Raw genomic sequence first — 12,392 nt, forward strand, 5'->3', positions numbered from 1 at the left:
AAATGTCATGAGTTCTTGAAACTGGTAGGTCTTAAAGCCTGGAATGGTAAAGGTCAGTGGGCTCAGCTGGATTAGAGCCCAGAGGGCACAGCACTGCTCCCGGTGAAAACACAGGCAAACAACCCCAGGACAGACAGCCTGGAAAACAGTGATCTAAATAGTGCCTGCGGCACATAGTGGGGAGATGTTTCGATCTTCTCAGACTAGTCGCTGAGAAGCAGCATCATGGAGACACCTCCCTAGAACAAAGGAAGTGGCCAGTGTCATTTCCCTTCCCCACCCCTCAGATAAACACAGAGCCACCTGCAGGAAACAGCAGAGTGCCAACACTGGCTGCTTAAGTTGCATACACCAAAATCCACCCTTCTGGAAATGCCAGAAGGCAGTGGAAATGCCCGTCTTAGGCTTCCATCAGTCCCAAGGTGACAGACTCCTCCCCCAGAAGACCAGCCCAAACCCCTGTCCACACCACATCTCCCACCAACCAGAGAGTTCTTCAGGCCTTCAGTTCTCATAGAGGTGGTGTCAGGTCTTGTTTCACAAGAAATCAAGATCCCACTTGGTTAAAACTCAGAATTCAGCAAAAGGACCAAACACTGCCTACTGCAGACAAATAGAGCCTTTACAGACAACTGGCCTGAAGGATAGAGCAGCCAAAGCACAACAGCTGGGTACATGCAGCATACACCCAAGACACTCTCTAAACCTGCACCACTTCTTTACACCATATACAAAAATAAATAGAAAAATGGATTGAAAAATTCAATGTGAGACCTGAAACCATAAAAATCCTAGAAGAGAACACAGGCAGTAACTTCTCTGATATTGGAGTTAGCAACTTCTTTCTAGAAGAATCTCCTGAGACAAGGGAAACAAAAGCAAAAATAAACTATTGGGATTACATCAAAAGAAAAAGCTTCTGCAGAGTGAAGGAACAGCCAACAAACTAAAAGGCAACTTCTGGAATGGGACAAGATATTTGCAAATGACATACCTGATAAAGGGTTTGTATCCAAAATATATAAAGAACTTAAACAATTCAACATACAAATAATAAATACCATTAAAAATGGGCAGAATATGGGGCGCCTGGGTGGCTCAGTGGTTTAAGCTGCTGCCTTCGGCTCAGGTCATGATCTCAGGGTCTTGGGATCAAGTCCCACATCTGGCTCTCTGCTCAGCAGGGAGCCTGCTTCCCTCTCACTCTCTCTGTCTGCCTCTCTGCCTACTTATGATCTCTCTCTGTCAAATAAATAAATAAAATCTTTAAAAAAAAATGGGCAGAATACACGAACAGACATTTTTCTAAAGAAGACATGTAGCTGGCCAAAAGACCCATGAAAAGATGCTCAATGTCACTCATTATCAAGGAAATGCAAATCAGAACTACAATGATATATCAACTTGCACTCGTCAGAATGGCTAAAATCAACAATACAAGAAACAGCACGCATCGGTGAGGACGTGGAGAATGGAAACCCTCTTGCACCATTGGTAGAAATGTAAAATGGTACAGCCACTCTGGAAAACAGTATGGAGGTTCCTCAGAAAGTTAAAAATAGAAGTACCCAATGATACAGCACTACTAGTTATGTGCACAAAGATTAGAAAAATACTAATTAAAAGGGATACATGCATCTCAGTGCTTATCTGCAATAGTCAAATAATAGAAACAACCCACGTGTCCATTGACTGATCAATGCATTAAGAAGATATGATATATAGATACAGATAAAGACATAGATATAGATAAAATGAAATATTGCTCAGCCATAAAACAATGAAACCTTGCCATTTATAATGACATAGATGAGGGGAGAGTTATGTTAAGTGAAATAAGTTGCTCAAAGAAGATAAATATCGTACAAATTCACTCACATGTGGAACTTAAGAAAAAAAACAAATAAGCAAAGGGGAAAAAAGAGACAGAGAAAGGCAAACCAAGAAACAGACACTTAACTATAGAGAACAAACTAACGGTTACCAGAAGGGAGGTGACTGGGGGGATGGATTAAATAGGAGATGGGAATTAAGGAATGTACTTTTCGTGTTGAGCACTGGGTGTTACTTTGGAGGTGTTGAATCACTATACTGTACATTTGAAACTAATATTACATTGCATGTTCCATAATTGGAATTTAAATAAAAATTTTAAGAAGAGAATTTACGACAAAAAAAAAAAAAAAGAAGAGAATTTACGGATTCATAACAGAATGTCAGGAACACCAAAAATGCACTATGCATGCGTTTATTTCAAAATTCATTTTCAGAACCCACTCTGTGCACAGCCAGTTTTAATAGTATGTCAGTAGAAAGAGCGGTGCTGTGTACGAAGTAACCATCACACAAAGAGTTATTCTCTCCACTAATCAGAAAATTCCAGATTACTGTCCTTCACTTTTCCCAAAATAATCATACAAAGGAAGGATTCTTTAGAGCTCATTGCTCTCACTGTCAAAGAATAGCCATTACCTTAGTGGTTTACTCAAGGGTGTATTATGGAAATGTCTGTGATACCCTTGAAGCAGTGGGTCAGAAGGCTTAAAGGAAGCCCTAAGTCGACTTTCCAGGCACCAGTGCCATAGCAGCACTGAGAATAGTTCAGGAGCTGGCTGTCTCACTTTTCCCATTTTCGTTCCCAACATCCTGAGGTAAACAGGCTTGCCCAGAGTCCTCAAAGTCCTTAGAAATCTGTTTTTTAAGAAGAACTTTTGCATCACTTGCCACAGTCTCAAGGACAATATTTTGAAGGTAGAAAATCTTGTTAAAGCAAATACCAGAGGCAATGGGTCCTCCAAGAACAGGGAAGAATTTTTCCACATATCTCCACAGTTTTTCTCCTAAGGATTTCTCATCCTTCTCAACTGAGAGCAAATGGGGAAACTTAAGATTTTCCTTGAGTTTCTCCACCGATACGTTCAAGTCCTTGGCTATGATTTTCAGGGATGAGTCATCCAGCCCAAAGTAAACCCTGTAGAGGGTTAAAGTGTCCTTTAAAGTCTCTATATCTTTATCACTGATGTAACCCATCATAGGGACAAAGGCCGATGCTCCAGCCTTTATGGCCTCCAGCCAGACCTTCTGTCTCAGGGAGTCCCTCTTTTGGTCAATGGTGGCCTCAGTAATATTCGGCAGGTGTTGCATAAAGATGTGGCGCTTATGCTCTGGGAGGTCCCTCAGAAGGGTACTCTCCAGCCTGGGGAAATCATAGTCAGCCAACTCAAAGCTCGAGATTAAGAAGACCTGAGGATCCCTCACATTGGCCTCTTTAAGTTTCTTCTCACAATCATCGCGGATCTGTTTCAGGGTTTCTTGTTCATTAAATTTGTTGGGTTGACTCCTTTTTACGTTACTTAAATCACTGTCTATTTTAGTTCGAACAAAGTAGAAATTCTTCTTCATTTTTTCAATTGCTGTAGACAGTTGTGCATCATTCCTTTTGAAGCGGGTAGCGGAGATGATGATAAAGAAGTCATACTCCCTAAATTTCATTTTCTCCAGATACTCATGAGGCTGAAATTTAGTGGTCCCTATGCCAGGCAGGTCCCATAATGTCACATTGGGAAACTTTGGGTGTTCATATTTCGTTCTCTCCATGGTTGTCTCTACCGGCCCAGTAGCGGCAGCCCCTTCCTCCTCAGCCCCCAAGCCCCGTATGGCATTGATGAAGCTGGACTTCCCTGTCCCAGACTCCCCAGTCACAGCGATGCTCAGTGGGGCATTATCGATATCTCTCAATGCCTTATTGATGACAGAAACCGCACTCTGAAGGTCCCCCGCTTTCAGGCTTGATTGAATTGACTTGCTGGCTTCCTGAGAGATGATTTTGCTTTCCATCTTGAAGTCCTTAAAAAACTTCTCGAAGCTGGAGGCCAAATCACCACCATGAGAGGGTTGGGAAGAGGTGGACTGACCCATGGCTAGAGCAGGGGAAGGCACTATGGGGAGAAGAGAAGAGGGAAGGAAAAATAGTTAGTATAACAAAGGGTGGCTTGGGCTGTGCTCTTAGGGACAGTATAACATCAGTCCTGGCCACAACATTGTCTCCAGCAGCCCTTCCCTTTCTGTCCAGACATTCTGTAGACTTTCTGACCTGGATGTAAAATTTGGCCTTGCTCAGTCTCTTCCCTTATCTTGGAAAGTCCTTCTTCTTTAAGATACTCTTCATTCTTACAGAATAATTTCAAAGCCTGATTCTTTTATCCAAACTTTCCTGTCCACATTACTCTTTGTTTATCTTGCTTTAGTTTTCTAAAAACTGACTCTGGAGTCAGAGTCAGGCTTGGGAATGCATTAGAGTGTCTGGTCCCCAGGCCCTCTCCTTTTTCCTACTAAAGTGTCTGAAGTAGTCTTTTCATCTGTTGCCTCGGGGTTTGCTGGCCAAACTTGACAGACAACAGAGTTTTTAGATCAGGAAGCAAGTCACTTCAAGTCACCACTGATGTTGTGCCAGCACGCAGGCTGGAGAGGTGAGCTTGGGCTAAAACTGAAGGATCAGACACATCTTCCAGGGGCTTCCTGGCAGCCATTGGCTGAAGCCAATGGAGGATGCAAATGCAAGATGGAGGATGGCAAAAGCAAATTTTGGAAGAAATTATTTAGAGCAAGTGTACAAGGTCTGAACTGACACACATATGACTAGGGCATGGAAACATTCTCTTAGAAGAAAAAACTGGGAATCTAGCTTGCAAGGGGTAGCTATTAAGCAACTTAAGAAAGCACTTGTGAATGCTCAGCAGGAACATTCAGATGCAGAAGAGTAGGAATCTTGACCAAGTGGCATGTGCAGGGTCAACCCCTTGCTGTGTGGAGAGCAAACACTATCACCCCTTTGGGCAGCAGGCAGGACAAAAAGCAGAATTGCAAACACTGAGTGTGAAAGAAGCGTACACAATTAGGGCCTCAGGGAGGAGCCAACGAGATGAGACTTCAGCCCTATCAGGTGTGGTCTCATGCCTGCGCATTCTCAGGGGATGTAGGAGCAAATACACAGGGGAGTGAGGAAATCTCTGACTGAGACAAGTCCTGAGGAATAGAACAAATAAAGCAAAAGGAAATCAAACGATGGGGTAGGAAAAGCAAACAGTTGTGGACAGCAAGATCCTATGTGCTGAGCAAATTTCAGGCTCACAAAAGCCATGCCCTCAGCTGATGTTGTATGTGATGTCCTGTTATTTATTATTTTCTGCTGCGACAGCAATGCAGGGAGAGCAGGGGCAGAGTACCTTATGGTATCCCTGAGAGCTTGTATTCCGATTGCTGGCAGTGGGTCCTCTGTGGCTGCGGTAGAAATGGGAGGAAATGTGAGAAATCCATGCCAGTAAACCTTAGGTGAACATCTAGACACACATTTCTTATCTCATCTTATCAACAACATGACTCACGGACTTTATAGTTCTACAGAGCCATGTGTTAAGAAGAAAGGCACAGGGTCATAACAGAGCCACTTAAGCTAGTGCCCCAAGTCAGTTAACCAAGGCTTAATACCTAAAAGCAGTCTCAACCTCCAGGGATGTAATCTTTCAGGAGTCAACAAGGCTATTTCCCGACTAAAAACTATACTGACAGATCCCCATCTCTCCCTTAGGAGGGCAAACTTGGCTAAAACAATGGATTCTTTTCTGCTTTCTCTCTGTGCTTAAAAACTTTTCCCTTTCTGTAGTTTGATAGAGCTCCTTTCTATTTGCTAGGTGGGATACTGGCTGATTCATAAGTCTTTTAAGAAATCCAATTAGGTTGGGCGCCTGGGTGGCTCAGTGGGTTAAGCCTCTGTTTTAGGCTGAGGTCATGATCTCAGGGTCTGTGGACTGAGTCCCCCATCAGGTTCTCTGCTTGGCAGGGAGCCTGCTCCCTCCTTTCTCTCTCTCTCTGCCTCTCTCTCTGCCTACTTGTGATCTCCCTCTGTCAAATAAATAAATAAAAATCTTAAATAAATAAATAAATAAATCCAATTAGGTCTCCAAAGCAAACTTTTGACTCTATCTGGGGAGAAAAAGAAACACAGGGGTGGCACCCCATGAATCCTTTTGAGTTCAGAGTCTTTCTCAATATTTCCAAGGGCCACCAGTAAGTCCGTCTTGGTTTGAGCTCTTTTTTGCAGTACAATTCCTGACTGAATTGCCTCTCAAGTCCAGGTTAATGGATCACTCTGTCACAGACGCGGAAGGCAGTGACAGAGCACGAGCCCTTGGCCCTTGGCTCAGACACAAGTCCACCCTGGAATCCCTGCCCCAGTTCCAGGCCACAGTCTGTATTTACTGGTCTTTCCTGGCTTAGTCTCTTGCCCACTTCCTGTCTGCAGACTTTATTAGTGGAACCTGCTGGTTTAGTCCATGATGGACATTGGTTTTGATGTATAGAGGGCACTCTATTGAACAGTTCCTCATAACTTGTAAACCTAGCCCCTGGATCTGAACTCAGATTCCAAGTTGGGAACTGCTGGTTGCAGTGACAGTTCTCCGTGTGTGTGGATCAGGCTGCAGTTCCCCTTCTTGGAGATGTGTTGGTTCAATCCTTGTCCCAGTCCCTGGCTATTTGGGTACTGATGGTGTGCATAGTTCCATTACCTCAGTACTCTTATTTTCTGTTCATGTGTATATGAGATTAAGCCTTGGTTTAAAGAAAAATAATAAATAAGTAAAATGAGTACATAAATAAATAAATATATGGGATCTTTAAAATCCAGAGTTAAGTGCTCTATCCTCCAGCACATTATTGTATACCTAAGAACTATGATTCTACAAGCTATAAGCATCTACAAGCCCGTTTTGTGTCCTAACAACTTGACTTGATAACGTTCAGGTTGGTAGCCACAGAGCAAGGCCAGACAACAGTGTGAACAGCTCCCTATTTCTCAGGGTCATGAGATCAAGTCCTGCATTGGATTCCATCAAAGCACAGAGTCAACTTGAGAATCTTTCCTCCCTCTGTCCCTCCCCCTGCTTCCACACATGCTCTCCCTCTTTCTCTCTAAAAAATTTAAAAAAAAATCCTTTTATAAAATCCCTTTAAAAAAAGAATTAATATATAAAATATATGAGGAACTGATACAACTCAACACCCAAAAAACAAATAACCCAATTTAAAAATGGCAAAAGACGTGAGCAGACATTTTGTCAGACAAGACATCCAGATGGACAACACACATATGAGAAGATAAACGTCATCACTCATCATCAGGGAAATGCCAGTCAAAATTAAAATGAGATACCACACGCATGTCAGAATGGCTAAAATGAACAACCAAGAAACAAGAAGTGTTGCTGAGGGTGTGCAGATAAAGGAATGCGGTACATAGGTGGTGGGAATGACTGGTGTAGCCACTGTGGATAAGAGTACGGAGGGCCCTCAAAAAGATAAAAATGGAACCACCCTACCATCCAGTGATTGGACTACAGGTACTATTTGGTACTATTTACCCCCAACATAGAGAAACCCTAATTCAAAGGGATGCAAGCACCCCTCTGTTCACTGCAGCATTATTTACAATAGTCAGATTAAGGAAGCTGCCCAAGTGTCCACTGATAGATGAGTGGATAAAGAAGATGTGCTACATATTATTTAGTCATAGAAGGAATGAAATCTCACCATTCGTAATGACATGGATGGAGTTTGAGAGTATCATGTTAAGTGAAATAAGTCAGTCAGACGTAGACCAATACCATATGATTTCACTCATATGTGGAATGTAAGGAAAAAAGCTAATGAGCAAAAGGAAAAAAAGTGACTGAGAGAGACAAACCAAGAAATAGACTGTTAACTATAGAGAACAAACTGTTGGTTACCAGAGGGGAAGTAAGTGGGGATGGATGAAACAGGTGATGGGTGTTAAAGGGTACACTTACTATGATGAGCACTGAGTCATGTACAGAACTGTCGAATCACTCAATTGTGCGCTTCAAGCTAATGTAACACTGTATGTTAACTATACAGGCATTAAAATTAAAAACAATAAATGGGAGAATAATTGTGATGTCTCATGATGTGTGATTACTCCTTTTATGGGTGATCTAAGCATAATAATTAAGAACAAGCATACGGGCATCTGCCTGGGTGGCTCAGTGGGCTAAAGCCTCTGCCTTTGGCTCTGGTCATGATCCCAGGGTCCTGGGATGGAGCCCCACATCGGGCTCTCTTCTCAGCGGGGAGCCTGCTTCCTCCTCTCTCTCTGCCTGCCTCTCTGCCTACTTGTGATCTCTGTCCTTCAAATAAATAAGTAAAATCTTTTTTTTTTTTTTAATTTTTATTTCTTTGACAGAGAGAAATCACAACTAGGCAGAGAGGCAGGCAGAGAGAGAGGAGGAAGCAGGCTCCCTGCCAAGCAGAGAGCCCCATGCGGGGCTCGATCCCAGGACCCTGGGACCATGACCTGAGCTGAAGGCAGAGGCTTTAACCCACTGAGCCACCCAGGCGCCCCAATAAGTAAAATCTTAAAAAGAAAAAAAAAGAACAAGCATATTGAATAAATGTATAAATAACATTTTTAAAAATTTTAGGTGAACCTGTAGGGGCCCCTCTATGGTTCCGGCCTTATGCCATGTGACTCTTGATCTTGGGGTTGTAAGTTCAAGCCCCATGTTAGGCGTAGAGCTTAAAACAAATAAATTATTAGGTAAGCTTTTAAATAGTTTCCAAAATCTTTCTGCTAAACTGAAATCTTATAGTTCTGCTGAGTTAGACTAAGTAATGATTTAAGTTAAATTCATTAAATATTTAGATCATTTCCAAATAACATAAAATAATGAAACATTAATTACTAAAATCGGGTTTCCCTAATTTTGTTTTTTTATTAAACATAAATATAGGTCTGTTGGTAAACTTTTTTGGAGTCCTTTACTGAAAGGTGTACTATTAAAAAAAAACACACACATTTGTAGAAATTACAAAATGTATTTCTAAATTTGCCAATCTAAAGAATGCTGGTGTAACACAGTTAACTCATGCTTACTATTTCATTTTCACTAGAAATTAAAGTATCTAAGTAAGGGCGAAGAACTCTAATTAACTAATGTGGCTAGAGCTAGTAAAAATAAAAAAGGAAATATCTCTTAATAAAAGAAAAGTAAAAAAAAAAATGTATGTGGATTGGTGATGCACTTTTTTTGAGGCAGAAGAAAGTTGTAAAAAGATTGTGAAAAAGGAATCTTTGGAAAGGAATTTTATGCATGGTCAGGACTGATTCACATTGGGATGAAAGAATTTTAATACAAAAGAAATTTGAGGGGGAGATGAACCATGAGACTGTGGACTCAGAAACAACACACTGAGGGTTTTGGAGAGGAGGGGGCGGGGGATGGGTGAGCCAGGTGGTGGGTGTTAAGGAGGGCATGTATTGCATAGAGCACTGGGCCTGGTGCGTAAACAATGAACTCTGGAACATTGAAAAGAAATTTAAATAAATAATTTTTTTTTTAAAAAGTAAGCTCGTGCAAAATTAGAATTTGGTTTCTTGCCTGTCAAAAAGACAAAGTTTTCTTTGTTCTTCCAGGATTTAATCTGCTTTTGGTAGTAGGTTGTGAAAGACCATTTAAGTGATCTTCCTAGAAAACAAAGATCCTATGTTTTATGTTCTATTTGTGTAGGTATATAAGCATTCTAGAAATTAGGTGAAATTCCTGGAAATTTGATATGTCTTAGTATAATGTTATCCTGCATAATTACTCTCTTATCTTCTGAAATTGTTGTCATCAAAACTGAGGCTCGGGGCGCCTGGGTGGCTCAGTGGGTTAAAGCCTCTACCGTCGGTTCAGGTCATGATCTCAGGGTCCTGGGATCGAGTCCCACATCAGGCTTTCAGCTCCATGGAGAGCCTGTTTCCCTCTCTCTCTCTACCTGCCTCTTTGTCTACTTGGGATCTCTCTCTGTCTGTCAAATAAATAAGTAAGAAAAAATTTTTGAAAAAAAAAAAAACAAAACTGAGGCTCACACTGAAAGGACTGAAACAGAGTACCAGGAAAATGTCCCAGCTGACTCTCATGCAAAGACAGTCGGCAAAAGTATCTATAAAGAATGCGGCGCATGTGGGTAACATCCGCCTCTGCAAAAATGTCCCCTCATTGTGAGATTTCTGCCATTCTGATGCCAGGGTAACATGGCAACCCTCTGCTTCTGAATCAGAGAAAATGAAATACATAAACCATGGCTTTAAGTTGAACGAACAGTTAAGGCTTTGGGAAACCCAAGGCAGCTGCTTGGTTTTCCTTGGCTCACTAGCAAACTCCACGGTGTTTTTTGTTTGTTTATTTGCTTTTTTCATTCCTTCACCCATCACCGTGCATTTAAGATGATTCAAACTATGACTACATGGTGGAGGGAAGACTTCTATAAAGTCGTGGGAACAGCTTGCCAGCAATTTCTGACTTGTCAGACCCATTATCCTGGAAAAATTATTTTTGCCCTCAGAGGACTCACATCACCTCTTTTGAGAGACATTTGAACACCCAGAGCTGGTCTTTATGCAGCTGTCACCTAGCCTGAGTCATCAATGTGTTCTTCTTACTGTACGTGTGTTTTCCAGTTCAGGTGAAGTTTGCCCTGCTGCAAAGCAGATGCCCTCACAGTGGGAAAGGAACTGTCAATGATTTCTTTCTTTTTCTCTTCCCCTCTTCCTTTAAAAACATTTCCCTTCCTACAGCTCAGTGGAGCCCCTTTCTGTTTGCTAGACAAGACGGTGCCCAATTTATGAATCATATAATAAAGTTAATCATCCTTTAAAATGTATTTATTTGAGGGGCACCTGGGTGGCTCAGTGGGTTAAAGCCTCTGCCTTCAGATCAGGTCATGATCCTAGGGTCCTGGGATGGAGCCCTGTATCGGGTTCTCTGTTTAGTGGGGAGTCTGCTTCCTCCTTTCTCTCTCTCTGCCTGCCTCTCTACCTACTTGTGATCTCTGTCAAAAAATAAATAAATAAAATCTTTAAAAAAATATTTATTTGAATTGTGTCATTAACAGATAATACATGCATTGTCTCCCCCACAGAAAGGCAGTTAGGCATGAGATGGGGAGTAGGGGGTGTCTGATCAGGAAGCTCTTGGGGAAAAGCCCCATCCACTGACACCCCAGACATTCACATGATCCTTCTGCAGTTCACAGGAATAAAGTTTGTCCTCCAACCTCCCTCTGAAAATGTCCCAAATAGTTAAATGCTCTAAATGGCTCACAGCCATCCACCAGACATCCTGCTCCTCAGCCTTTCAAGTCCACAGAAACTGAGGTCAAGCATCCAGGCTCTCCCAAGCTGAGACATACAAATCTGTGATTTCTTGCTTACCAGCTCCTGGAGGGAAAGAGACTTCTGGTGTCAGCGTTGAGCTCTGAACGTGTCCCCGGGCAGCTCAGGAGATGCTGAGCCTGGTGGACGTGCCCCCTGCAGCCCAGAGCAGGAGCACTGCTCAGCTCAGACTGGCCTTGCACTGGAACATGTCCTGTGTGCTGGTGTGGTCACTGCAGAGAGAAAGAGCTGATTGTCGTCTGGAATGTCTATACTGCCTGTGAGGAGCACTCAGGACTTAAATAATCTCTGGTCTCTGCTCCACCCTCAGAAGAATCTGACCAATAGTAAAAAGCAGCAGCCATCACATTGCAGAGCCCTGCATTTCCCGGAATAGAAAGTGAAATTGAAGCTCTGAGGGCTCCTTTTCCGAGAAACACAGCCATCACCAGGAAGGGAAACTGAAAGGCATCAGGACCATTGATATGGTGTGTTTTTAGCTTCATGAGTCAGAAGAGGACAGAGGATCCCAGGCAGCAGGCTTTTCAGTGACCCCAAAGGACACCTAACTGAGCCCCAGACTCCAGGCCAGGCAGAATCTGAATGCACATTCAGAGAACACAGTCTTGGGAAAATGACAGTCATGCCTCACCTGTTAACCTCAGACTGCTCATACTCTATGGGAAGTGAAGACTAGCACAGAGGGTACCTAGTCCTAGTCACTGGTTCCTGGCAAGAGCTTCAGAATCCCTGGGTATTTCCTGACTGTTGGAAGCTGACTTTGTTTTGCTAATGAAGTGATTCCAGGCAGGATCCTCAATTGCTTCAGGTCAGTGACTGGAGAAGAGGGTAGACACTGAGCTCAATTAAGTAGCCAGTGATTTAAGCAATCCTGTCTTTGTGATGAAACATCAACCAAAACCCTAGACACCAAGGCTCAGTGGGCTTCTTAGTTATGTTTGCATTGATGTTCTGGAAGGTTGCATACTCTAGCTCCATGGACAGAGGCATGGAAGGGTTGTACTCCCCACCAGAACCCACCCTATGTGTATCCTTTTAAATAAAACCGGACTTGTAAGTGTAACACTTGTCTGACTCATGTGAATCATTCTGATCAATTAGCAAGCCTGAGGGGGTTACAGGACCTCTCTAATTTGTAGACAGTTGGAGATCCAGGTGGCCT

At 42.6% G+C, this 12,392-nt stretch overlaps 1 protein-coding gene across 2 annotated transcripts; it reads right to left on the bottom strand.

The window, feature by feature from the left end:
• Positions 1-2,216: 2,216 nt before the first annotated feature.
• LOC123939079 (T-cell-specific guanine nucleotide triphosphate-binding protein 2-like) lies at positions 2,217-11,475 on the bottom strand. Of its 2 annotated transcripts, XM_046000965.1 has the most exons (3): positions 11,270-11,475; positions 5,226-5,280; positions 2,217-3,938 (listed from the first exon to the last, which is right to left on the bottom strand). In XM_046000965.1, the coding sequence occupies exon 3, from the start codon at positions 3,916-3,918 to the stop codon at positions 2,602-2,604; it is 1,317 nt and encodes a 438-aa protein (XP_045856921.1). In that variant the 5' UTR covers positions 3,919-3,938; positions 5,226-5,280; positions 11,270-11,475; the 3' UTR covers positions 2,217-2,601. The 2 variants fall into 2 exon arrangements, with proteins under 2 accessions (XP_045856921.1, XP_045856922.1); XM_046000966.1 differs by lacking the exon at positions 5,226-5,280.
• Between the last annotated feature and the right edge of the window lie 917 nt (positions 11,476-12,392).

This window comes from Meles meles, chromosome 3 (genome assembly GCF_922984935.1).
Source record: "Meles meles chromosome 3, mMelMel3.1 paternal haplotype, whole genome shotgun sequence".
Classification (NCBI taxonomy): Eukaryota; Metazoa; Chordata; class Mammalia; order Carnivora; family Mustelidae; genus Meles; species Meles meles.

Excerpts from the sequence above, each read along its gene's own strand:
- LOC123939079 (XM_046000966.1), bottom strand. The coding sequence starts at position 3,918 with ATGGGTCAGTCCACCTCTTCCCAACCCTCTCATGGTGGTGATTTGGCC.